The 24,350-nt window shown below is 41.7% G+C and overlaps 1 protein-coding gene across 1 annotated transcript in view; it reads left to right on the plus strand.

The window, feature by feature from the left end:
• Window positions 1-24,350, plus strand: part of Ptdss1 (phosphatidylserine synthase 1) — a 58,899-nt gene that overhangs the window by 14,275 nt on the left and 20,274 nt on the right. Inside the window, exons 3-6 of the mRNA XM_090339094.1 lie at window positions 8,170-8,214; window positions 11,542-11,666; window positions 18,430-18,588; window positions 22,622-22,773. Coding sequence (XP_090195220.1) covers window positions 8,170-8,214; window positions 11,542-11,666; window positions 18,430-18,588; window positions 22,622-22,773 — 481 coding nt within the window. The remainder of the gene's footprint in view (window positions 1-8,169; window positions 8,215-11,541; window positions 11,667-18,429; window positions 18,589-22,621; window positions 22,774-24,350) is intronic.

A 24,350-nucleotide genomic window follows, 5' to 3' on the forward strand; every position in this document is an offset into this window, starting at 1 on the left:
TCCATTTCTATAACAAGACACTTGAGGCTATGTGCTTTTTAAAGAAAAGAGGTTCATGGAGCTCCCACTTTTAGAAACTAAACATCCAGTACCATGTTTCTGTCTCTAATGAGAGTCCCCTTGGCTTCATATTGTGCCCATGGCATGGTGGGAACACCTGGCAAGGGAAAGATCACATGATGAGACTGGAAGCCAGAGAGATTGGGGAGAGATTGATGTTTTATTTATACCAACAAGGGTCCCAAGAAAATTGCACTGATAATTTTTGAGGGCAACACCACCGGTGATCACCCACCTCTTAAAGGTTTTGCCTCTTAGCATTGCCACACTATGAGCAAGTTTCCAGGGGCAAACCACATCGAAACCAAGAAAACTCTGCACAAAGTCTGACAAATTATAAGCTCCAGATATGCCCTATTGTTATTTTTATCAGCTGAGTTATGTAATAATCATTGTTATTCTCCTTCCCCCGACTAAAGAATATTAGTTAAATGATTTGTTAGCCCAAATAGCCTATCACAACTAACTTTGCTGATTATACTTTTGGAAAATGAATTTTATTGTTAGGGAAAAAAAAGATGATATGGCTTAGTGGCAGAGTATTTGCCTAGCATGCATGAAGCCCTGGGTTTAATTCCTCGATCCCATATAAACAGAAAAATCTGGAAGGGGTGCTGTAGCTCAAGTGGTAGAGCGCTAACTTTGAGCACAAAGAGGCCCAGGGTCAGCCATGAGTTCATGTCCCAGGACTGACCCCCTAAAAAGATAACGACTACCATGGATGTTCTGACCTCCCACTACCAACCATGATTCTAGAGAGTAAGGCAAAACTTTCATTTGAAAACTAAATTTAGTCTGCAGCCATGTTTTCAATGACTTTTTGGTTTCCTCTGAATTGTTTCTTCCAAGTTGCTTTCTTTTTTTCTTAATCCTTATGCCTTTCCTTAGAACATTCTAAGGAAATCATTTATAAATGATTACTTTTGTGTTGTGTTTTTTCTTTATATCTTTGATATCTGAGTATTATTCCAGTTTTACTTATAGGATCTGCTCCTCAGGCTGGATCAGGTTTGTTGTGGTGGTTGTTTTTGCTTTGCATTCATACTGGGGCTTGAACTCAGGGTGACAAGCTCTCACTTGGCTTTTTTACTCAAGGCTGGTGCTCTATCACTTGAACCACAGCTCTATTTCTGTCTTTTTGCTGCTTAATTGGAAATAAGTCTCAACAGACTTGCTGCCTAAATTGGCTTTGAAACTTGATCCTCAGATCTCAGCCTCTTTGGATAAGTTTAGGAGTATAGGTGTGAGTCAGCAGGTGGCACTAGCTTAGGTTTTAAGTAACAGGCTTTGAGGCTTGTCTCTTTTCTCACATCCTCTACTTCTCAAGCGTCTGTGTTACGTAGGGTAGGAGGCTTAGGAGAGTTGCTCAGTGCTACCTGGGAATGTTCATGGTAATGCCCCCAGCCTTCAAGACAGCGCAGTGGAAGTGTATTCTGTTTTGCTTATCTCAGGGGCCTCAGTGGTTATGAGAACCTAGAGGGATTTTCTGGGAACCTAGAACAACTTTGTCCTAGTTGGCCACATTCAGGAGCTAAGCAAAACTGTCCTTAACTGCTAAAGCTTTTTTTTTTTTTTTAAATTTTTGTGGGTCATGGGGCTTGAACTCTGGGCATGGGCACTGACCCTGAGCTCTTCAGCTCAAGGCCACCACTCTGTCCCTAGAGCCACAGCCCCACTTCCCATTTTCTAGTGATTAATTGGAGATAAGAGTCTCATGTTCTTTAATGCCTGCACTGGCTTTGAACCATGATCCTCAGATCTCAGCCTCCTGATTAGCTAGGATTACAGGCATGAGCCACCAGGCCCAGCTTGAAGCTTTTAAATGAAAATCTTTCTGTAATGAAAACCTTTCACTCTGTGAAAACCTGAAAACTTTATGCAGATACGATAAGGGTGATTTGACTTTTGTGTGCTGATTAATGGCTCTGATAATGCACAGTTCCTGAGATATGAAGACAAAATGTACATTATTACATATATCTGGATGGTAGAGTGGCTCAAGGGGTAGGGAGAGCACCTGTTTAACAATCACAAGGTCCTGGGTGTGATCCCCATAATTCCAAAAACAAAAAAGATGTGTATTTGACCTTGCTGCAAAATTTGCCCAGAAAAATCTCCACTAGCTGCTTTTTGGCTAACCTTGTTTTCTCTCCTGTCTCCAACATGCAAGATCTTGTTGGTTCAACCCAAAGCTACATCAAAACCTCAAGCCTTCCCATATTCAGTCCTGAGCAACTCTGCTGCTTGCTTCTCAGTTATTAGACTCTGCCATGTCATCTTCTATCTTCCTGCTTTTCTTCTCTCCTGCCTCTCTCTCATGCCCCCCCCTCCCTCTCTCTCCTTCCCCTCTCTCTCTCTTTCTCTTCCTCTCTTTCCTTTTTTTTTCTTTTTCTTTCTTTTTTGTTTTTGATAAGTTTGTCCCACATTCAACTATGGAGCAAACACACGCTCAGGAAACTGACCCAGGCAGAGAGAACAGGTCTGTTCTTCCAGCCCTACTTTCTGCTTCCCTAAGTTCTATGTTTCTTAGCTCTCAGTGATCACTTCTTCATAGTTGTTTGCTTTTGGTTTTAATTTGCTGTTTCTGGGTCCATAGATGTATGATTTTCATTGAAGCAACCTTTCCCAGAAGCTCTTTGGTCCACTTGGTCCTTCTCACAGGAGGCCTCAGGCCTCCTGTGCTCCAGCCTATCTGGAGGACAGGAATTCACCACACCCAGAGGTGGCTGTCAATGGACTGGGAAAGAGCAGGTGCTAGTATTTACTTCCATGGCTTTAGAATTCCCCTGAGGCACATGGAGAGGCGCGCACACATGACCATCAGCGGGTGTTTGGTATAACAGGGTTCTAGGACAGCTCCCTGAGTCCTAGAGGGAGACAAGGCCAGAAAGAGTGTGAGATTCTACTTCCTGCTTCCTCTGCTGTTTTCCACTGCCACGCCCCCCTCCTTTCACCTTCAGCTTAAAATTTTCCTTCCTTCCTTCCTTCCTTCCTTCCTTCCTTCCTTCCTTCCTTCCTTCCTCCCTCCCTCCCTCCCTCCCTCCCTCCCTCCCTCCCTCCCTTCCTCCCTTCCTCCCTTCCTCCCTTCCTTCCTTCTTTTTTTGCCAGACCCGGGGCTTGAATTCAGGGCCTGAGCACTGTCCTTGGACCTCCAGCTCTACCACTTGTGTTGTACAGTTCCCCCACACTGGCTCTTCTTCTTTTACTTTTCTTCTTGATGATTCAAAGTGATCTAGAAGATTTACTGTCTTCTAAAATTTTTTAAAAAAATATGTAATATATGATATTATATATATATATATAACATATATAATAATACTATATTCAGTACTTTTTTCTTTTAAAAACAGTAATTCATCCTTAGGTCTCAACATGTTTTCAGATAATTTTATTCTAAGTTTTCATACAAGAATTTGAACTTTAAAATAATCATTATGAAAAGAGGAAGCAGACTAAAAGGGAAGGCCTGGGCCTCTGGTCCCAGGTACAAATGTGTCACTGTTGAACAGGCAACATCTGGTCTGGGATAAAAAAAAAATTAGACTTCCCTAAATTTTCATTCCTTATTATTTGTTTATAAGTATAACCATTTCTGGTTAATCGAACACCATCTTACACTTGTTGAGGTAGTTTTAAAAATGCAACTTTTCAGTGCTGGAAATGTGGCCTAGTGGTAGAGTGCTTGCCTAGCATGCATGAAGCCCTGGGTTTAATTGCTCTGTACCACATACACAGAAAAAGTTAGAAGTGGTGTCTGTGGGTCAAGTGGTAGAGCACTAGACTTGAGAAAGCCTAAGGATAATGCCCAAGCCCTGAGTTCAAGCCCCAGGACTGGCAAAAAAAAAGAAAAAGAAAAAGAAAAAAAAAATACTGCTTTTCTCTCGTGGCATGCTAGCTTTTTTCTTTCTTTCTTTTTTTTTTTTTTAGGATTAAACTTGCTTTTATTATCTGATTTAAAAATTATGTATTCTAGCTCGACATGGCTGGCCATAAAAGAAATGCAAATCAAAACAGCTTTGAGATTCCCCTTCTGTCCAGTTAAAAAGGCCATTATCAAGAAATCTAATAACAACAGATGCTGGGAGGGATATGGCCAGGAGGGATCACCACTATACCATTGGTGGAGGGTAAACTCATTCAGTACCTCTGGAAAGCAAAATGGCCATTCTGCAAAAGACTAAACATAAAGCTGCCCTATGACCCAGAAATTCCACTACTTGGCATTTACCCAAATGTGCAGAAACAAGGACATACTAAAGCCACTAGCACAACGATGTTCAGTGTAGCACTATTTACCATAGCAAAGATATGGAACCAACCCAGATGCCCCTCAGTAGATAATTGGATCAAGAGGATGTGATACTTATACAGAATGGAATTCTATGCTGCCACCAGAAAGAATGACTTTGCCCCATTTGTAAGGAAATGGAAAGGCTTGGACAAAAACGATCTTAAGTGAAGTAAGCCAGAGCCAAAGGAACATAGGCTCAATGGTTTCCCTCATTTGTAATAATTAGTACGCATCCAGGACTCTCCTAGCAGAGGATTATGATAGCCCTAAACCTAGGTACATAAGGTCATATAGGATGAGACTAAATGAAAGGAACTCTAGGATACGGAAACAAGAGCTTTATCTTGTGCTATTGTTATTCTTAAAGCACTTATGTTATTTCTCATTTTGGGGTTTTGTTTTGTTTTTTTGCGCTTATGGTTAATCTCATATTGTTACTGTATCTGACTTTGTTACCTTGTATATTATATGTGTGTGTGTGTGTATTTGAAATAGGAAAGGGAAGGTGTCCCGTCCGGCGGGACGTCAACTAGGGCCAAGAACCTAGAGGGAGGAATGAAAGGGACAGGAGACATGAAGAAGGCAGCAAGACAAGCGTTCTGATCAAGCTGCGAATTTTATTTTTCACACAGGGGCTTATATGCCTCTTCAGGAGAGGCAAGAGGGGGTTGGGGTACTGCTCAGGGTAGGAGGTCAGGTGGTAGGATGTTTACATATCAATACAAGCAGGCAAGGGTTGCTTAGTGACCTTAGGGCAAGGAACTATGCAGGCACATTCTTATGCTAAGAATTCAGGGAAGGGGAGAATGTCTCCAACAGGAAGGGGAAAACAAGATGATTGCTTTTATGTGTGAAAAGCCGAATAAAAGGGCTGAGATGTGGCTTAGTGCTAGAATGCTTGCCTAGCATACATGAGGTTCTTGGTTCGATTCCTCAGTATTGTATAAACAGAAAAGGCTGGAAGTGGTGCTGTGGCTCAAATGGTAGAGTACTAGCCTTGAAAAAGCTCAAGGACAGTGCCCGGGCCCTGAGTTCAAACCCTAGGACTGGCTAACTAAATAAGTAAATATAATAAATAATATATGTTATGACAATATATTTTATTATACATTTAATATATAATAAGCATATTAATTACATATTAAGTACTATATATAAACAAATATAAAGAATATTTTATATATAGTTAATACATAAGCAATACATACTATTATATTACAATAATATATTATTTTACATACATATATATTACGTTTTGTGTATTGTATATAACATACATATATTACATTACAATAATAAATGATACATATTTATATTATATTTATATTATAATATATAAGTTATATTGATGATATAAATATTATATAAATATAAGTACAAATATATGAATGTATATGTAAATGTATAAAATATAGCTGATGTATAAGCTGTATTCTATATTATAAATTATATAATTTATAATTATAAAATATTTTACTATAATGAAGGAATAGAAAATAAAAATTATATAATATGTATATTATATACACATCAGATATTTACTGTATAAAGATATAGTTAAAATCTGAGCTGTATGCATTGCTTCTTAGAAGGCAGTACGCAGTATGACAAGCTGCACAATTCCAGCTGGGTGGGAGTTGGGTGAGGCATATTTGATGAAGGGAAGGCAGCATGGATTGGATTTGAGGTTGTTATAGAACCTGAATTGGATGTGATGTCACCTACTAACAGAGCCACTTTATATTCCAAAGCCTTTTGTCACCCTTGGTGAGCAAACGCTTCTAGTAATTCCCTGGCTGACATCTCCAAAGGCATCCTGTCCCTTTTCCTATTCTTGTGGCTTCCAGTCCCTCCAATGGCACCAGTGCTAACCATTCCTCCCTGTCTCTTTCCAGTACACAATTAGCAGTGAAACCAGTCCTGCCTCAAACCTTGGACCCCCCCTTGCTCTCTTCGTGAGGTGACCCTGTGCTCTAGGTCACAGGAGGCACTCAGAGTAGCTCACCACCTAACCCACTGACTGAGTACAATCTGCCCTCAGGGGCAGAGCCTGTGGGCTGCAGGGCCCAGTGCAGTACTTCCGCTGCGGACTGGTGATCTGTAAGTGGACAGGTATTGTAGCCTCACCACCATCCCAGAGTGTCAGGAAAACTTGAAGGCTGTGTGAGCAAGGGAGTCTTCTGTGGGCACTCTGGAAAGTGCTGGGGCCAGACAGAAGGATGTCCTTTTGTCTGACATTCCTTTGCTGTTGCTTTCTAAAAGAATTCCTAGATTTTTACCATTTCAAAGGAGATAGCTGATTAGTAGCGCTTCCTAGAATTCCCACTTAACTTAGAACTCTGTGTTAAATGAGTTGGGAAGGGAGCTTGGCCAGCTTTTCCTGTTGTACTTCCTGCTTTTTAACTTCTGACTCTGGCCCTTTTCTATTTGTTTAAAAAAAAAAAGTAATGTTATTTTCCTATCTCCCCATATATCTAACCTTGCTTCATAGATGCAGTTTTTGACAGTTTCTCACCATCCAGACACTTCGTTCCTGCCGTCCTTAGCTCAGGAAGCCAATGTGTCTAGATGACACAGGTATCACTCTATAGATACTCAGCAATGGAGTAAATTCGGATTGTGGTGGAAACTATAAATCAAATGCTTGATATGAACCTCATTTGTTAAAAAATGAATTCCAGAACAAAAATTACAATGTAATGGTTGCCTCAGATAAGATTCAAGGTTGTAAGCAACACAAGTTGGCTCTACATGTTAACTGAGTTGGACAGACTCATGCAAGCAGGAAGGCTTGGAAACCAAGTGCCAAGCCAGACTTCTGGGAATAGACCTCTCCTCCTAGAAAGGTGGGAAACAAGCTCGGGTGTGTCCCCTGGGTATTGTAATGTTGCCGGTTCTCATAGTGTAGAAAGGCCTGAGAACCTCATATTTGGATAGGTGTCCAAGAAGAAAGGGTACTGCTTTTTATGGATCAGTGAGTTGTAACATTGCAGTTAGAGATAAATTGCTTTGTAACTTAGGGCCTTAGTTTACTTGCTTCTTTACTTTTTACAAGTATTGGCTTATCCCTTGCAACAAAGGTAAGTTTTGTTCTGTGTTGGTTTCATTTGTGTGGAATCTATCTGAGCTGGGCTGTCTTGTTCCCAAAGGTCATAAGAAAAAGCTTCTGTATTAGCAAGTTCCAGGGATCCCAGGTTGTTTTTGTTTTTGTTTTCCCTTCTGACACATAGGCTCATTCTCCTTCATTTTCCAGCCTTCCGTCTCCCCCTCACACTCTCCTCTTCACACACACGCACTTTCTCTTTCTCTCACTCCCTGCTTAGGTTCAGACACAGATACCCAGAAACTATCCTAAACTCCCTTCTCTCTCTAGGGCTGCCAGGAGATTTCCCTTGAGAAGCAGAATGTGTATTACACATGCCAGAGGCTAGCCTCTTGATCTATCTATTCAAGGTGACAATGTTGTTGCCATAGGAAGTTATGTTCTAATTTTTAAAACAAATCTTAAAAAAAAATCTCCCTATGGAAAGTGGAGTCTCTGATCATTTTTGTAATCAACTGTCACAGTGTGGGTAAAATATTCCAACCTTGACTTTGGCTTGAATTGACTAGAGTGGAAGGCAGGAAGTAAAGCAGGGTGGGGAAGAAGGAAGAAAGGGAAAAAGGAAGGAAGGAAGACAAGAAAGGAAAGAAAAGGAAGCAGGGAAAGTGGAGCTTTTCTGCTATTATTATCTGCAGGTGGATCATCAGAGCTTTCTTCACCTTTCTCCTATTTCAAGTCAGTTTATTCTGTCTAATTTTGTATTTTCTATCTGCAGGTCCATTTACCCGACCCCATCCAGCCTTATGGAGAATGGTTTTTGGTAAGTTGCATTAATAGATGAAAGCATACATTCCTGTAAAAAGTCTTTTTCTATATGTTACATAACACTTAGACTTACCATTCTACAGTTAAACTTTTATCCTGTTTGTTTTGTTTTTACTTTTTTAGTGCTCCCAATACAGATTTTACATGTCTTTGACACAACCTATGTTATTGGTGATGGTTTCAATGCTCTCCACTGTTTTTCCTCTACTTGGTCCTTTTGATGTTGTGGCTCTGCATGTACACAGATTTGACTCAAGCACATTCCACGTGCGTCCTTGCTCTTGCTACCCAGAATGTTGGTCTTGTCGGCTTGAGGAAATGCAAACACAGCAGTGACTCACAAACTCCTCAGTGCCGTGAGAGAATTCTGACAGAGCCCTCATCTGAACTAGTTTTCAGTAAACATGACCTTACTGAGCATCTTAGTTTTATTTGATTTTTTTGTTTCCAAAAGGGAAATTGCTTGAATAGATTTTTTTTTAATCTTCAAAAAGGTTGACTATTTGTCTTCATCTTACATAGCGAAGATATCAGATAAAATTATTTTAGAATTATGAAATGTAATCTTGTATAAAAATGTTAAAAGGACTCTATAAATAATAAATACTTTGCTAAGCCTTTCAACTTCCAGAGATTCTGTCTCTGTGGTTTTTTCACTCAGCATCCACTCACTGAGTATGATAGATAGTATGGCAGGCCAAACAGGAGGTGCCCTCAGGAGCCACCCTTAAGTCAAGGGAAGGAAGACAGCTATAGTAAACCCGTTTTAACAACTCTGGAATCAAATATCAGCTGGCCCCTTTGTTGGGGAGTTAGTTAAAGCTGGATGAGGGCCACTCACAGGTGACTTCTTTAAGCTTGAGTAGTAAGGGGTGGCTTAGCTGAAAATCTGGGAGCAAAGTAAGTCCAAGAGGACTGAGGAAGCAGGCCTTCCAGCCAGAGATAGGCCGCTAAATTGGCCCCACAGTATTAAATTGACCTTGGCGTGTTCCATGGCCCAGGTTTACTGAACACGAGAGAGTAGTTAAAAAAGCAGTCAGAGTTGGCAGGTTCGGAAGCTTTGGAGAGTGTTGGGGCCAGGTGGGGAAAAGGGCATGGCAGAGGGCACTGGGAAATCTCACAGAAATGTTTCTCAGAGGATGATGCAGTTGCATTCACATCTTGAAAAAGTCAGACCTGGCTATATTACACTTACAAGCTCTGGATGGCGCATTGTTGCTTAAAGTGTTGTTATTTTCATCTTATCTGGCACTTGTGAGTTGTTTTGGTTGTTTGTTTCAATGATCAATTCATTGTATCGGATTGTAGCTAGTAAGCAGTTGGTCTTTACTTGAGAGTTTTTCTGGAACCTGAAGCCCTTTAATAATCCCCAAGACTTGAGCCAAGTTAGGGTTGCTATGCTTTAAGTCCACGTGTAGGAGTGTGTGTATGTCTGCCACATCCATGTGCCCTTTGCACATCCTGCTTGTATTGTCCGGACCTTGAAGCCCCGCTGAGAATTCAAGTTTAAGACCTCTTATCTCACAGAATATTTTTTTCTCCCTCAAAGTACTCATTTTCAAAGGCATAAAGGGACATTTAAGGTGGCAGCTTATATCAGTGACTGGTATGTCGAGGTAAACCTAGGACAGTTGCAATAACCACATGCCTAGAAGTTTGTTTTCCTGGTCCCAGGGATGCATGGTGTGGATCCTTCCCCATCCTTCCTGGCCTCCCCGCCCTCCCTGACAACCCAAGAAGCCCCATTGGGCAGCTTACACTGTAGCACTTCCTGGAAATTGAGACTGGCCATGGCTATTCTTTTCTGAGAAGTGTCTCTCTGGAAGTTACAGCTGGGCCTGGGGGTGGGGACAGCTATGCCCAAAGGGCATGTGTATTACTGTGGCTACATGCCCTGTGTCAACATCTTCCTTCTTAGAAGCACAGCTGAAAAAAAATGGGAATGCCTCCGAGTTTGGTCTTCAAATCTTTCTGAGATTTTGAATTTTTAAAAAATGTATTACTATTCTGTAAGGTCTGCTGAAAGGAAACTCCATGCAGTTCAGGAGAAGAGGGTTTATTATGTGAGGAAAGAGCAGATTCCTGCCACCCAAGATGGAGTTGGGCGAGCAAGAGAGCTTATGGCGGGAAGTGAGAGATTATATAGGGGGAGGGAGGTAGCCACAGTGGAAGTGGATGTGATCTTAGAGGACAGGGAAGTACCTCAGACTGGGGGACCTCCCACTGCCCCCAGGCATGCCAGTTGCCAGGGTTACGGGTGCTAGGCAGGGATTTCCAGGGTACAGGGGGAGAGAGCCAAGGGAAGAAGTCATTTCTTTCAGGTGGACCTAACATATTCCTTTTTAGTTGACATGGTTATTAGGATCGCAATTATGAAGTGCCATGACAGGAATATGAAGCCTGCAAGGGCTAATTTTATTAATATGGAGGGCAGGAGCCAGGAGTTTGGCCTAGTGGTAGAGTGCTTGCCTAGCATGCACGAAGACCTGGGTTCGATTCCTCAGTACAACCTATATAGAAAAGCTGGAAATGGTGCTGTGGCTCAAGTGGTAGAGCCCTGGCCTTAAGGAAAGGCCAGGAACAGTTCTCAAGCCCTGAATTTAATCCCCAGGACTAGAAAAGATAGATAGGTAGATAGGTAGATAGGTAGATAGGTAGATAGATAGATAGATAGATAGATAGATAGATAGATAGATAGATAGATAGATAGGTGGCAGACAGACAGTTATGGAGGGCAAATCTAGGATGAGAGGCTATGGACTCACTACCCAGGGAGTACCCAAATGAACCCCAAGGCTAAGGTAAGATGTCCTCAATCCAGCCTGAGCCTGTCAACTCCATTAATCTCCTTAGATGTTTCCTAGGTCATCTTATGTCCCCCCCCCCCCATTTGCCTCTCAGGGTTCCCAAGCCCTGCTTGTCACTTCACTGCCACTTGCCCTCTTCCAGCACCTGAGCCATATTGTCATAGACATTTGTTTGTGGGACCTCCTCACAAGCCCCACATAACCCTTGATGGCCAGTCTTTCAAGGCTCAGTTCCAGTATTGTTTGCTCAAAGACAGTCGCGCTGATTCCTCTCGATCTGACTTAGGATTCTGAATCAGGCTCCCTCATGAAAAGAAATCACCTGGATTGGGATGTGGCCCAAGTGGTATGGCACTTTCTAAGCAAACTCCAGGTCCTGAGCGCAAACCCCACTATCAAAGATATCTGGCTGGCTAAGGTCTCTATGGACTGTGTTATAGTAATTGTACAGGTTATCTTCAAGTTCAGTGTGTGCCGTGTCTCTGCTTAATGTGAATCTGCTTTTGTTTCGGCAGGACTCAGTGTGCTCTACTTCTTGTTCCTGGTCTTCCTCCTGTTCCTGAATTTTGAGCAGGTCAAATCCCTAATGTATTGGCTAGATCCAAATCTTCGCTATGCTACAAGGGAAGCAGATATCATGGTATGTATCTGTCAGTGGCACTGGAGAGAAGCAGGTACCCTCTCAGGTGTATGTGTAGACCGGACTTCTTCTGGAGTTGGTCATGGGGCTTGAACTCAGCCTGGGTGTTGTCCCTGAGCTCTTCATCTCAAGGTTACTGCTCTACCCCTTGAGCCACAGCACCACTTCTGGTTTTCTTTTGGTTAATTAGAGATAAGAGTCTCATGGACTTTAGGGCCTGGTCTGGCTTTGAACCCCGATCCTCAGATCTCAGCTTCCTGAGTAGCTAGGATTACAGGCATGAGCCACCGCGTCCAGATATAGCTGATATTTTAAGTTGGTTTTCTCCATAGTTCCTGTGTACAGAACTAAAACCTTCAGGTGAGCTGTTGGGTTGCATGGTTTTCAAAAGTAAAGTGATCTAGGGAATGAAATCTTATCAGGAAAGAAAGGCACACACATTAAGGAAAATAAACATTGTTCTAAGACTTGTGCCTAAACTAAAAAAATTGTTTTTTGAGACACAGCCCCCCCCCTTTTTTTGCTTTAGCAATTTTTTAATAGGGTCTTAAGTTTGTACCCAGAGTTGGCCTGGGACTTGAATCTTCCTACCTATGCCTCCTGTTCAACTGGGATTATATTATAGATTTGAATCACCAAGTTTGTCTTCTTGCTTGAGGTGGAAACTTACTAGCTTTTTGCCTGGGTTAGTCTCAAACCACATCCTCCCAACCTCTGCTCCCTGGTAGCTGGAATTGCCAGTGGGAACAACGGTGCTTATTATTTATCTGTGCCTGAATTTTCCCTGTATCGTGCTCACTAAAGGACTTGGGGAATAGTCTTTTACCCTGTCCCTTTCTTAATAAGGTAAGGATAGTAATACATATTTTGGGCATTAGTTATGAACTAAACGGAAGTAGCATTGTGTACATTTGTATACCCTGCTGGCTACAGGGCCTGCATAGGGCCTGACATATACCAGTCTCCATGGGCTTCCACTATCCTATCAGGGTTATCCTTGGCATTTCTGCCCATAATCCTTGAGTCTCAATTCCACAGTCCTTCCAATTGTTAGCCACAAAGGGGCCAGTTGTTATTTTTATTAAACCACCCAAACAACTTGTATACTTGCCTAAGATTACTGTGTTTTTAATTTTATTCCAGGCACTGCTGAAACATTTATTTTTCTCCATGCGCACAGTAAACTAATTTGTTTGAGCAAATGTGTGGGTTTATCCCCCCACTAATCAAAAGTTCGTGAGACCCCCATCTTAACCAATAAGCCAGGAGCAGTGGTGCATACCTATGATCTCAGGGTATGAGGGACATAGTAAGAGGATCATGGTCCAAAGCCAGGTTTGACAAAAAGTAGGAGACCCTACCCAAAAAAACAATTTTAAAGGGCTGAGGATGTGGTTTAAGTGATAGGGCACCTATCTTACCTGTGTGAGGCCTCTTACTTCAAACTTCAGTACTTCCAAAAAAATGAAAGAATGAACAACCATCACAGCCACCTGGGAAATCCCAAGGGAATGAGAATTCTGTTTTGGGACCGAGACTGGAGTTAAAGGCCATTATAACAAAAAGTACACTTAAGCACCCCCCAAAATAGCATAGGTATTAAAAGGAGCTATGTGCTAGGAATTAATGTATGAAGGCCAAAATCTATATTGCAGTATTTTGTACTATAATGTTCCTTACTCTTTTTCTTTTTTCTTTTTTTTTCTGTTTCTTTTCTTTTTTTTCCTTTTTTCTTTTTTGCCAGTCCTGGGCCATGAACTCAGGGCTTGAGCACTGTCCTTGGGCTTTCTCAAGGTTAGAGCTCTACCACTTGAGCCACAGTACCACTTTCAGCTTTTTTCTATGTATGTGGTACCGAGGAATGGAACCCACATCTTCATGCATGCTAGGCAAGCACTCTACCTCCAGGCCAAATTCCCAGCCCAACCACTTTTTTTTTTTTTTTTTTAATGTCTAATACTTGATGGAGGTTGAAAGTAACCTGGTGATACTCAAGAGAACTAACAGGCATTTGGGTTGTTGGTATATTTGCTTTGACAATCAAGAAATTATATGCAGGGAATTAATAAAAAGATAATTCTATCATAACAGACTCTAGTCACTCTTCTTAGAATAGTGTTTCTAAAGTTTAACTTCAACCAACCTACTTTCCTTCCTCCCTCCCTTCTTCTTCTCCCCTCCCCCCTCCCCATCCTCTCTCCCCTCTCCCTCCTTTCCTTCTCTCTTTGTTTATTTCTTTCTCTCAGTTTCTTTGTCTCCTTTTTCTCTCTCCTGCTTTTGTCTTTCTTTTTGTGTGTGTACCAGACTGGGCTTGACTTTTGCTTAGCTTTTTTTTCCAAAGCTGGCTCTCTACCACTGGAGCCATATCCGAGTTCTGGAATTTTAATTGGAGATAATCTTCTCAGGAGTTTGCCTGTTAGGACTAGTTTTAAATCAAGATCCGCAGATCTCAGCCTCTTGAGTAGCTAGGATTATCAGCATGAGCCACCAGTGCCCAGCTTAACTTCAGTTTTCTTTAAAGACAATTAAAACAAAGATAATGCAGAAATTATAAATAACAAGAGCAGTTTGCAGATTTCTTATTCTAAAGACATGAATGGCAAGGGGTGATAATTGTATTAACCTTCCTTTACTATAACAATACCTGACAGAATCCATTTAAAAGGAGGAAATGTTGTTCATAGTTTGGGAGATGAGTTGACTCTTGTCAGCTGACAGGAGTCAGTTGGCTTGTGGCAAGGCAGGGCCTTGAGGAGCACATAACAGAAAGCTGCAGACCACCTGGCAGCTGAAAAGCAGAGAGATGGACAGTCCTCTGCAAGGGCACACACCTAAAACCTCCCACTTAGGCTCCATCTTGAAGCCTACCCCACCTCCCTGTAGGAGCAAGCATTTGGAACACATTGCAGATCCAGAGCACAGTTGTAGTGAAAATGATGAGAGCAGTTTATTGATAGTCTGTATAAGCCTGTCACAGGTATGCTCAGTGTTTGTATCATTTCACTGAGAAGGAAATAGAAGCTTTTAGCTTAAGCATCTCACTCAGCTTAAGCTGCTGTCTCTCTCCCTTCAAAATTCCTTTTCATTTCCAGTTCTGCTAGTTACAATAAAAAGTACTAGTAGGCTTTAGATAGAGCCTTTGAAAAATCAAAAGTGGGAGGAAGATAGATGAGATAAAATATTTTCCCAGGCATCTTTTCTTTTTTTAAGCCTTTGAGCAAAAGTGATCATATTACAAAGCAAATTAAGTTGCAGATGCCCTGTTCATCCAGTTCTCCCAGCTGCTAGGAAGAGACTGGATCCAATAACGTACTTGACCTCTAGCTTCCTTGGTAATCTGATATCACAAGGACATTTGATCACAATTGTAGCTCCAAAATAGCTGCAACAGGCTTCTAATATCTAACCTCCTGTAAGGTCCACTTCTTCTTGCCAAGCTATGAAAAGCATGAGAGTATTAGATGCTTCTAGAGTTCTGACTGGAGCTGAAATGGCCTCCTATTCTCTCTCCCTCGCCAGTTTTTGCTTCCTGCAGGTAGTTTTACACTTTTCTGTGAAGAAATACTTTGTATATTGCAGGATTTATAGAGAGAAGTTGCTTGGTACAGGATGGACAATCTGTGGCTCTGGTCCCAGCTATCTATTCTCCTTATCTTTCACCCTGATTCCCACTTACTTTGATAAACTCTTCTCTGGCCACTGAAGGTCATACTCCCCCTATCTTTACAATTTGTTATAAATTAAGATGATGATAGGGCATAATCCTTGGAGGGTCTTTTTCTTATCCAATAGTCTGAACAGTTGGCTGCTTTCTAAAATATTGGTTCTGGCCTGGGGTGTGGCTCATGGTAAGTCTGCTTTGGCATGAATGAAGCCTGGGTTGGCTCCCCAATACCAGAGAAAGGTAAACATAAATCTTATTGTATTTTTTTAGATTGCATCCTGCCAGGCACTGGTGCCCTATGCTTGTAATCCTAGCTACCTATGAGGCTAAAATTTTAGGATTGAGGTTGAAAGCCAGCTTGGGCAGGAAAGCCTTCTAGACACTTATCCCCAATTAACCATCAAAAAGCTGTAAAGTAGGGGTTGGCTCAAGAAGTAAAAGTGTCAGCCTTAAGCAAAGGAACTAAGTGAGAGTGGGAGGCCCTGAGTTCAAATACATGCATGGGTCCCTCCCCACTATCTCCCCCACACACAGCAGAAGTGGACCCAGGGTAACCAGTGAAACGTGTATAGTGTTAAGCTGGGGGTGGTTTTCCAGGCATACATTACAGTGTTATGTGATACTTTATTGTATCCCTGAAACATGTCACAATTTTAAAAAGCCATATGCAAAAATGTGAGCAAGAAATAACATCGTAGTGAGAAAAAGTTGGAGAGGTAAATGTATAGGGCTTAGAATTTGGTTATAGAGGAGAGGGTGGAACCAGCAAGATTAGCCTGAGGATGGGCCACATGGTGATTGGGTTGGGAAGTGGCAGAATTATCTTTACTTAACATTAAGTGATACACCTGCCCACTCCACCTATTTCCAGGTACTGGCTCCAGTCTGTCTTCAGGTAAAGTCTGTTTCTCCAGGTTCTTAACTTGTGCTTATGGGGAGCTCCTAGGCTCCAGTACCACTGAACCTCTGAGTCTGGGCTTAATTAACATCCATGGGTTCAAACCCACTGTAGGTCACAGATACTTAGAGGACAAACACTTCTCTTGATTATTCCTTTAACAGTATAGTTATAGCTATTTAGAACACATTTGCATTGCTAGGTGACAAATCATATGAAAGTGATTTGAAATATAGCAAGGATATGTATAAACAATGTGTAAATTTTCTAGAAGAGATGTAAGCATTCATGGATTTTAGTATCCTGAGGTATCCTGGCACTGGTCACTCAGAGACCAAGACACAACTATAAATTGTTGTATCCCCTATGGCTGTCCCAGGACCAGAATGTCAGGTCATTAGCTGGCACATCTGCTCGTTAATAATTCTTTTTTGTTGTTGGTGGTGGTGATGGTCGTGGGTCTTGAACTCTGGGCCTGGGCTCTGTTCCTGAGCTCTTCAGCTCAAGGCTACTGCCCTACCCTTTGAGCCACAGCACCACTTCCAGTTTTCTAGTGGTTAATTGGAGATAAGAGTCACATGGACTTCCATGCCCAGGCTGGCTTTGAACTGTGTGCTGGTTACCTTCATCCTACAATTGAGAGCACTCTTCTGACACAGACATCTCCACTCTTGACCCCTTGTCCTGGCCTAGCTGCCCCAGACTCCTATTCTAAAGCAAGCAGAGGGAAGAGAGATTGAGAAACTTGAGGATGGTGGCACCTTGTTACTTTCCTTACCCTAATAAATGGCCTGTGCTGGGATGTTTGTGTATCAGCCTGGGAGTCCCTGTGACAGAAAAATACGGTTGAGAATCTGAGAAAAGATCTTTCTCTGCAGTGCAGGGCTGTTTGTGCTTTTAAGCTTTGACTTACCCTTATTAGATTTTCTCTTGTTTTCTCTAGATTTCCCACTTATGCATAATAATTTCCCATCCCACTGCTTTTCAGAGGTAGATTTGAAAATAAGTCCTTTCAGCTGTGCGAACTGCACTGCAGTATATCACAGAAGGAGATCAGAGATGGTAGCATTCAGAAGAGATTAGAAAGCACTGAGTTGCTCTTTCTTTCTTCCAGAAAGTGTTGCTTCTAAAATTTGAGCCTAGTATACTTTGTAGGAATTTTTTCCAGTTGGGCTGATAAAAGGTAGATCTTTTCCAACTCTTACTATTAGATTAGTTTAGAGAAGAAAGGATATGAAAGGAACAAATTCCCTGGAAATGTGTACTTTCATATAATATCCTGATATCTACTTTTGTAATACATACATGAAGATTTAAAATTGCTTAAAAATATATGTCATAGTCAAGACAAAGAGATGGAACCAATTTGTTTAAAAGCTTTAGAATTTTCTAGTGTTTGGACTCTGTAGTAGCTGATGTATTTTAGGTGGGGGATATTCTGTTTTCTTCCTATTTCTGACGATGGATTGATACAGTTCTTAGTTTCCAGTAGAGCATTTCAGGCTTTGTGTTTTCTTCAGAGTTCTACATAGCCTCTCCCCTCCCTAATATTTTCATTCTTTGATACTCAATTTAAAAAGTTTATTATGACTTCCTCTTTAAATATAATCTTTAGAAAAAATTTTAATTTCTGTATCTACTGGGATTCTCTCCATTTCTGTATCTGGCTTTTCCTCACTTGCCTTGTGGTCAAGTAAGTGGTCTGTGTAATGTGACTTCTTTAAAATGCCTTGAGACTTTGTAAAATTGTACTTCTCATTGTAGCCCAGTATTACAATTCAGAGCCAAGTAATTCTCATGTATAAACTCTAATACTTGCTCATTTACTCCAAGAATCTTCTTTAACAACTTCTTAAAAATCAGGCACTGGTAACTCATACCTCTAATCCTAAGTTCTCAATTGGCTGAGATCTGAGGATCTGCGATCTGAAGCCAGCCCAGGCAGAAGAGTCTAAGAACCATATCTCCAATTACATAGCAAAGAGAGAGTAGAAAGAGTTTAAGCTCCAGACACACACACACACACACACACACACACACACACACGCGCGCGTGTGTGCACGCACAAATAAACATAAAAATTTAGCAAGATATATACACTGGGTGTCAGGATCTTTGAGTCCATTGATTCTGTACCTGAATCCTGGGAAGAAATTGATTTCTAGAATTCTGTTTATTGCTGCTTGTTTTCTGCTCAACAGGAATACGCTGTGAACTGCCATGTGATCACCTGGGAGAGGATTGTCAGCCACTTTGATATATTTGCATTTGGACATTTCTGGGGTTGGGCCATGAAGGCCTTGTTGATCCGTAGCTACGGCCTCTGCTGGACAATCAGTATCACCTGGGAGCTGACCGAGGTAAGAAATGGTCTGAGACTTTGGTCCTGGACTCTATACTGCAACTATGTACAGGAGGCAAAGTAGGCAAGTAGCAAACAGTCTTCTCTCCAGCACTGGGATACAAAGCTCTGTTTACCATCAGATAAAGAACATTGGATACCTTCCTTACCTTCTTTTTTAAAAAATTGGTTGTGGGGCCTGAACCTAAGGCCTGGGCACTGCTCCTGAGCTTTTGTGCTCAAGGCTACAGCTCTACCACTTTGAGCCATAGCTCCACTTCCAGTTTTCTGGCAGTTAGTTTAAAGGGTTTCACAGAATTTCTTGCCTGGGCTGACTTTGAGATGCAATCCTCAGATTTCAATCTCCTAAGGAGCTAGGATTTCAGCCGTGAGCCACCAGTATCCACCTAGGATACTGTCTATATATACAAACTAAAGTAAATCCTCATTAACTTAAATCTGCCTCACTGCCATACATCTTAAAAAGTATTTCATTTCTATGAAATCAAGCTAAAGAATGGAATTAAAATCCTAAGTGAGATAAACAAATAGAAGGAATTCTGTATATATGTAACGCATTTTGCCTGCACACTAGTGTCTAGTTTGAGAACAACAGAACAAGGTATTCAGGAATTACAAAGCTATCCAAAGGTATTTTACTAGGTGAAAAATGGCTTTCCAATATACTCCATTAGCTGTGATCAAAACTTTGTCTTATTTAATTAGTACAAAAGACACATTTTTGAAAAAATTAGCAAAATGAAATTTGAAAGCCAGGTGCTAGTGGCTCTCGCTTGTAGCTACCAAGAACAAACAAAGGAAAAAGAAAGAAACTAGAAGTGGAGCTGTGGCTCAAGTAGTAGAGCACTAGCCTTGAGCAAAACAGCTCAAGGACAGCACTCAGGCCCTGAGTTCAAACCTCAGGACCAGCACAAATGGAGAACAAAACTGTTAGTGTTCAGTCATTTATTATTATTAATCATCTTTTTTTTTGGTAGGTCTCAAGGGCTTGAACCCTGGGCCTGGTCCCTATCCTTGAGCTAGTATTCTGACACTGGAGCCATACATAGCTCCAATTCTGGTTTTCTGGTGGTTAACTGGAGATAAGAGTCTCACAAGCTTTCAAGCCCAGGCTGGCCTTGAACCACAATTCTCAAATCTCAGCCTCCTGAGTAGCTAGGATTACAAGTGTGAGCCACCAACATCCGGCTTATTAATCATTCCTAAGCAATAGAATTGGCCAGGTGTACAGTTGGTACATTCTTGGTGTCAATCACTGTCTAGATCCTAATGTAGAGAAGCGTGTCAGTTACATGTCTTCTGTCGATGTTAGAGACTGAGAGTCTGAGGTCATTGTGCTGGCAAGACCACTTCCAGTGAAGTCTCCTGCCTTCTCGTAGTTTGCTATTGTTCTTTGTCCTTCCTGGACCTGTAGTTGCATCACCAGAATCACTGAATTCATGACTAGCTAGTATTTTTTGAGCATCCCTATATTCTGTCACCAGTCTGGATGGATTGATTCACACTACTCCATGTGGTCTCTGCAATGACTCCATTTCCAAATAAACTCACTTATGAGGAATTAGATATGAAGAGTTTTGAGAAGATACAGTTCAACCCATCCATAGCACTATTCAACACCTCCCATATGCAAATCTTCATATACAAAAAAACAACAACAACCCAAGACAGCAGTGTATCATACCAGTCATATAGAACAATCTTAGCCAGGCTGCAATATGCAAAGCCTGCATTCCTCCCCTTTACAATGCATTCTGCCTCCACATGACCTTATGCAGTGCATCTGGCCATCAGCCAACCTTATTCTTGCTCCATCTCACTTACTCGTCGGATTGGACATTCTCTGTTGCCTTATCTTCCTGTGCTCCCCTTCATTTTTCAGACCTCTGGTTATACCTGTATACAGCCTATCACAGTCTTCTTCTCCCACTCATATCCAATCCTCCATCATCTCTGTCTGCGGTGCTTGTCTGAATATTCTTTGTGGCCAAAGCAGACCTTCTCCCCCTAAAAGTCCTTGAGCAGTTAATTGTCCTTTGCTTTTAAAACAGAATCTCCAGACTTTGAGGCTTGTGGAGAGTTGCCCACTGCCTGTCAGCCAGTCTCACTGAACCACTGCGGTGCAGTCATCTGTGTTTTCTCTATTTTGAAGATCTTGGGCTTTTCCCCACCAAAGCCCTCAGCCAAATCAAGTCAACTCTCTCCCATGCTCCTTACCTACTAGCCTGCTGCCTCCAGGGCTCAGCACCTGAAGAAATTCCGTCCTCCCCCAACACTAACCAGTTCCATTTTCAATCCTGCTCCTTCGTCCTTGCACATCACAGACAGTTCTTTCTGAGTGAATGAACACAGCTCCAACTCTGTAGGCTGACTTTCAGGACCTATCTTGCTCTAGAATCTAATCCTTCCTGGTCACTCCTCATAGTTATGAAAATGGATTGCTGGCTTCTGCTTCCATTTCTGTCTTCCTCATCAAGGCCTGATTCTCATATCTGCCCTGTGGCTTAGAACCTGGGCATATACCCCAGGGGTCTTGTCAGTTCTTCACCCAGTGCTTCCATGTAAGCATATTGAGAGAGAAAACTTTACCTTTTGTTTTTGGCTTGCAAAATGCATTCATGGATACTGGTTTGACTTTGTAATATTTACCCGATTACTTCAGAGGTCTGGAGATAACAAGAGTTATCTCTTTCCAGTTAATTCCCTGGCATGAGCTTTCTAATTTCACCCTCTAAAATTAAGTTTTCACATAGCAGGTCAGGCTGCTCTGCACACAGCTCATATATACCCTTTCTTTTTAGAGAGCAAGAAGTTCCCAGAAGGGGTCTCTTATCCTCCCTGTTGTCCCTTCTCTGGAACTTTTGTGTGTGGGGGGGGGAGGGGTGGTTATGGGGCTGTGGCCTGGGTGCTGTTCCTGAGCTCTTTAGCTCAAGGGTACCACCCTGCCCTACCTTTGAGCCAAGCCCCACTTCCCATTTTCTGGTGGTTAATTGGAGATAATAATCTCAGGTCCTTTTGTGCCCAGACTGGCTTTGACCCTAGATCCTCAGATCTCAGCCTCCTGAGTAGCTAGGATTACAGGCATGAGCCACCACGCCCAGCCTTTCTGGAACTTTCTTATTTCTCATCTCCCTCTTGAAATCAGTCTTCCCAGTTCAATATGTCTTCCTTCAAGAAGTCTTTTCTGCTTACAAATGAATCTCTTTTGTCCCAGCTTTCTTATGTATGCCACTCTGATCTTGCTTGAGTCAAGCCTACTTTTTGACTCATGGTTCTGGGTATACATTAGACTTTACTCCTTGAGATCACCAACTTTGACTTCCTTTTGTCTTACCACTGCACATCATGTATGCCTAATAGAAGATTATGTAGGCCAGGCACTAGTGGCTCACACCTGTAATCCTAGCTACTCAGGAGGTTGAGATCTGAGGACTGTGGTTCAAAGCCAGCCCGGGCATGAAAGTTTGTAAGCCTCTTATTTCCAATTAACCAGCAGAAAACTGGAAATGGTGTTGTGGCTCAAGTGGTAGAGCCCTAGCCTTAAGCTGAAGAGCTTAGGGGCAGGGCCCAGGCCTAGAGTTCAAACCCCATGACCAACAACAGCAACAACAAAAGATTATGTTGTCAGTTTGTTGCCTTCATTTCAAATCAGGACCAACCTCTCTGCTTTTGCAATTCCCTCACTTGTATACCCACAAATGTATGGAATATTTCCAAAATGTGCAGCTTGGATTCTCAAGCTGCTCATTTGGAGAGTTGTGCCAGTACTTTGTTGTCGGGGACATAAACTTTTTAAAGAGGCATTATTGTTTTTGTTTTTTTAAGTCCACTGTCAAATAAAGCTGTCAGGATAGATGTTTGCAAATAATCAGTCAGAACCAGACTACAGACTCGGAACATGGAGAGGGAGGGGAGATAAAAGAATGTTTGCTAAACCATTGTGTGACTGGAAGGAAATGTGTCTTTTTGCCTGGCACCCCAGTTTGGCTTTTTTATTGCGTTCCCCAACCATCTTCTTTTGTGTTCCTCAGCTTTTCTTCATGCATCTTCTGCCCAATTTCGCCGAGTGCTGGTGGGACCAAGTTATTCTGGACATCCTGTTGTGCAATGGAGGTGGCATCTGGCTGGGTATGGTTGTCTGCCGGTTCTTAGAGATGAGGACTTACCACTGGGCAAGCTTCAAGTGAGTCCTTTTTGGGGTTATTTACATTGTTGCATAATGTCCAAATGCTTTGCTAGGAGGTTTGTTTTGTTTTTGTTTTTGCCAGTCCTGGAACTTGAACTCAGGGCCTGGGTACTGTCCTTGGGCTTTCTCAAGGCTCTACCACTTGAGTCTCAGCACTACTTCTGGCAATTTTTCTGTGTATGTGGCACCGAGGAATTGAGCCCAGGGCTTCGTGCTTGCTAGGTGAGCAAGCTACCACTAGGCCACACTCCTAGAGTGATCTTTGATGATAAGGAATAAATTCTACATTTGCAATCAGAACTCACAAATGACTGTAAACCTAATTTCAGCCATTTACTCAGAAAATACTATCATGTTACAACTTTTTTATTCCTGATCCTCCCACATATGTGAATTCAAGCCTTCCTTGATTTCAAAATAATTCTCAAATCTGTCCTTTCCCTTTGATTTCTACTGCCTCAACCTGTGTCCCTGGAGTAATTGAGTAGTCCGTAGTCTCGAGGGAAGGCCCTCCTTTCCACTCCAGTCTTTCTCACACCAATGCCTGCATGAACTATTTGACAACATCGGGTTTATCATGTTACCCGCTGAGTTGGCTTTCTCTGGTTTTTAGAACAAATTGTATAATCCATGGGCTGTGAGGGATCTTCAGATCTTCTCAGGTACCTGAGGCTCTATGACCATGCACGCACTTTTTCCTCTCTTTATCTGGGATTTGGTCGTGTTCTGGAGACCAGGCCACTCATCCTTTTTGTTGCTTAGTCATTTGGGAAGACACTTGGCATACTCTTCCTCTCTGCTTACAAGGAGAGGCACACAGGTCACTGTTGTTACTTCATTCTGCTTGATCTGCCTTGCTTCCCACTTCATGGCAGGAATCTGCCATTTGGTGAAGAAGAGAAACATGGAAATGGTCATGAACATAGTATTGTTCTCACCACGCTTAAAATTTAATGTAAAAATATGAGTATCACTCCATGTATATTGTTCCAAAGCATGATTTTACAGGGCTTGTAATATCTCGACATATAAACAGACTCATTTCCTTTATGGTTCATTAGTTGTTTCAAGGGTTTTGTAGATCTATAAAGAAAGTTACAGTGAACATTCTTGAACATATAGCTTTGTGCATATATTTTTGTTTGCAAACAAATTCTTAGAACCATGGAACACAGATTAATATTTTTACCTACTATATGTGTGTCTGTGTTTCCATTCACTGTTTCCTTGAATTTTTAAAATTTTACGTAATATAGAATGGTGTGATACTAGATTTCTAATCTAATATTAATTTATTTCTCTTAGCACTGCTTTTTAGAGTTCTAGGATGTTAACAATTTGTATGTTTTTCATTTTAGTGTCTTTTTAATTTGTTATGTGGTAGGTTTTTCAGTTAATACTCCAAAACCTTTTTATGCTTTTATTAAGTAGTATGAACTGTATTTTCTTTTAATCTTTAATAGTGATCTCTCTCTCTCTCTCTCTCTCTCTCTCTCTCTCTCTCTCTCTCTCTCTCTCTCTCTCTCTCTCTTCTCTCTCTTTGCCAGTCCTGGGTCTTGAAGGGCCTGAGCACT

The sequence above is a fragment of the Megascapheus bottae genome, chromosome 9 (genome assembly GCF_031878675.1).
Source record: "Megascapheus bottae isolate mThoBot1 chromosome 9, mThoBot2.hap1, whole genome shotgun sequence".
Classification (NCBI taxonomy): Eukaryota; Metazoa; Chordata; class Mammalia; order Rodentia; family Geomyidae; genus Megascapheus; species Megascapheus bottae.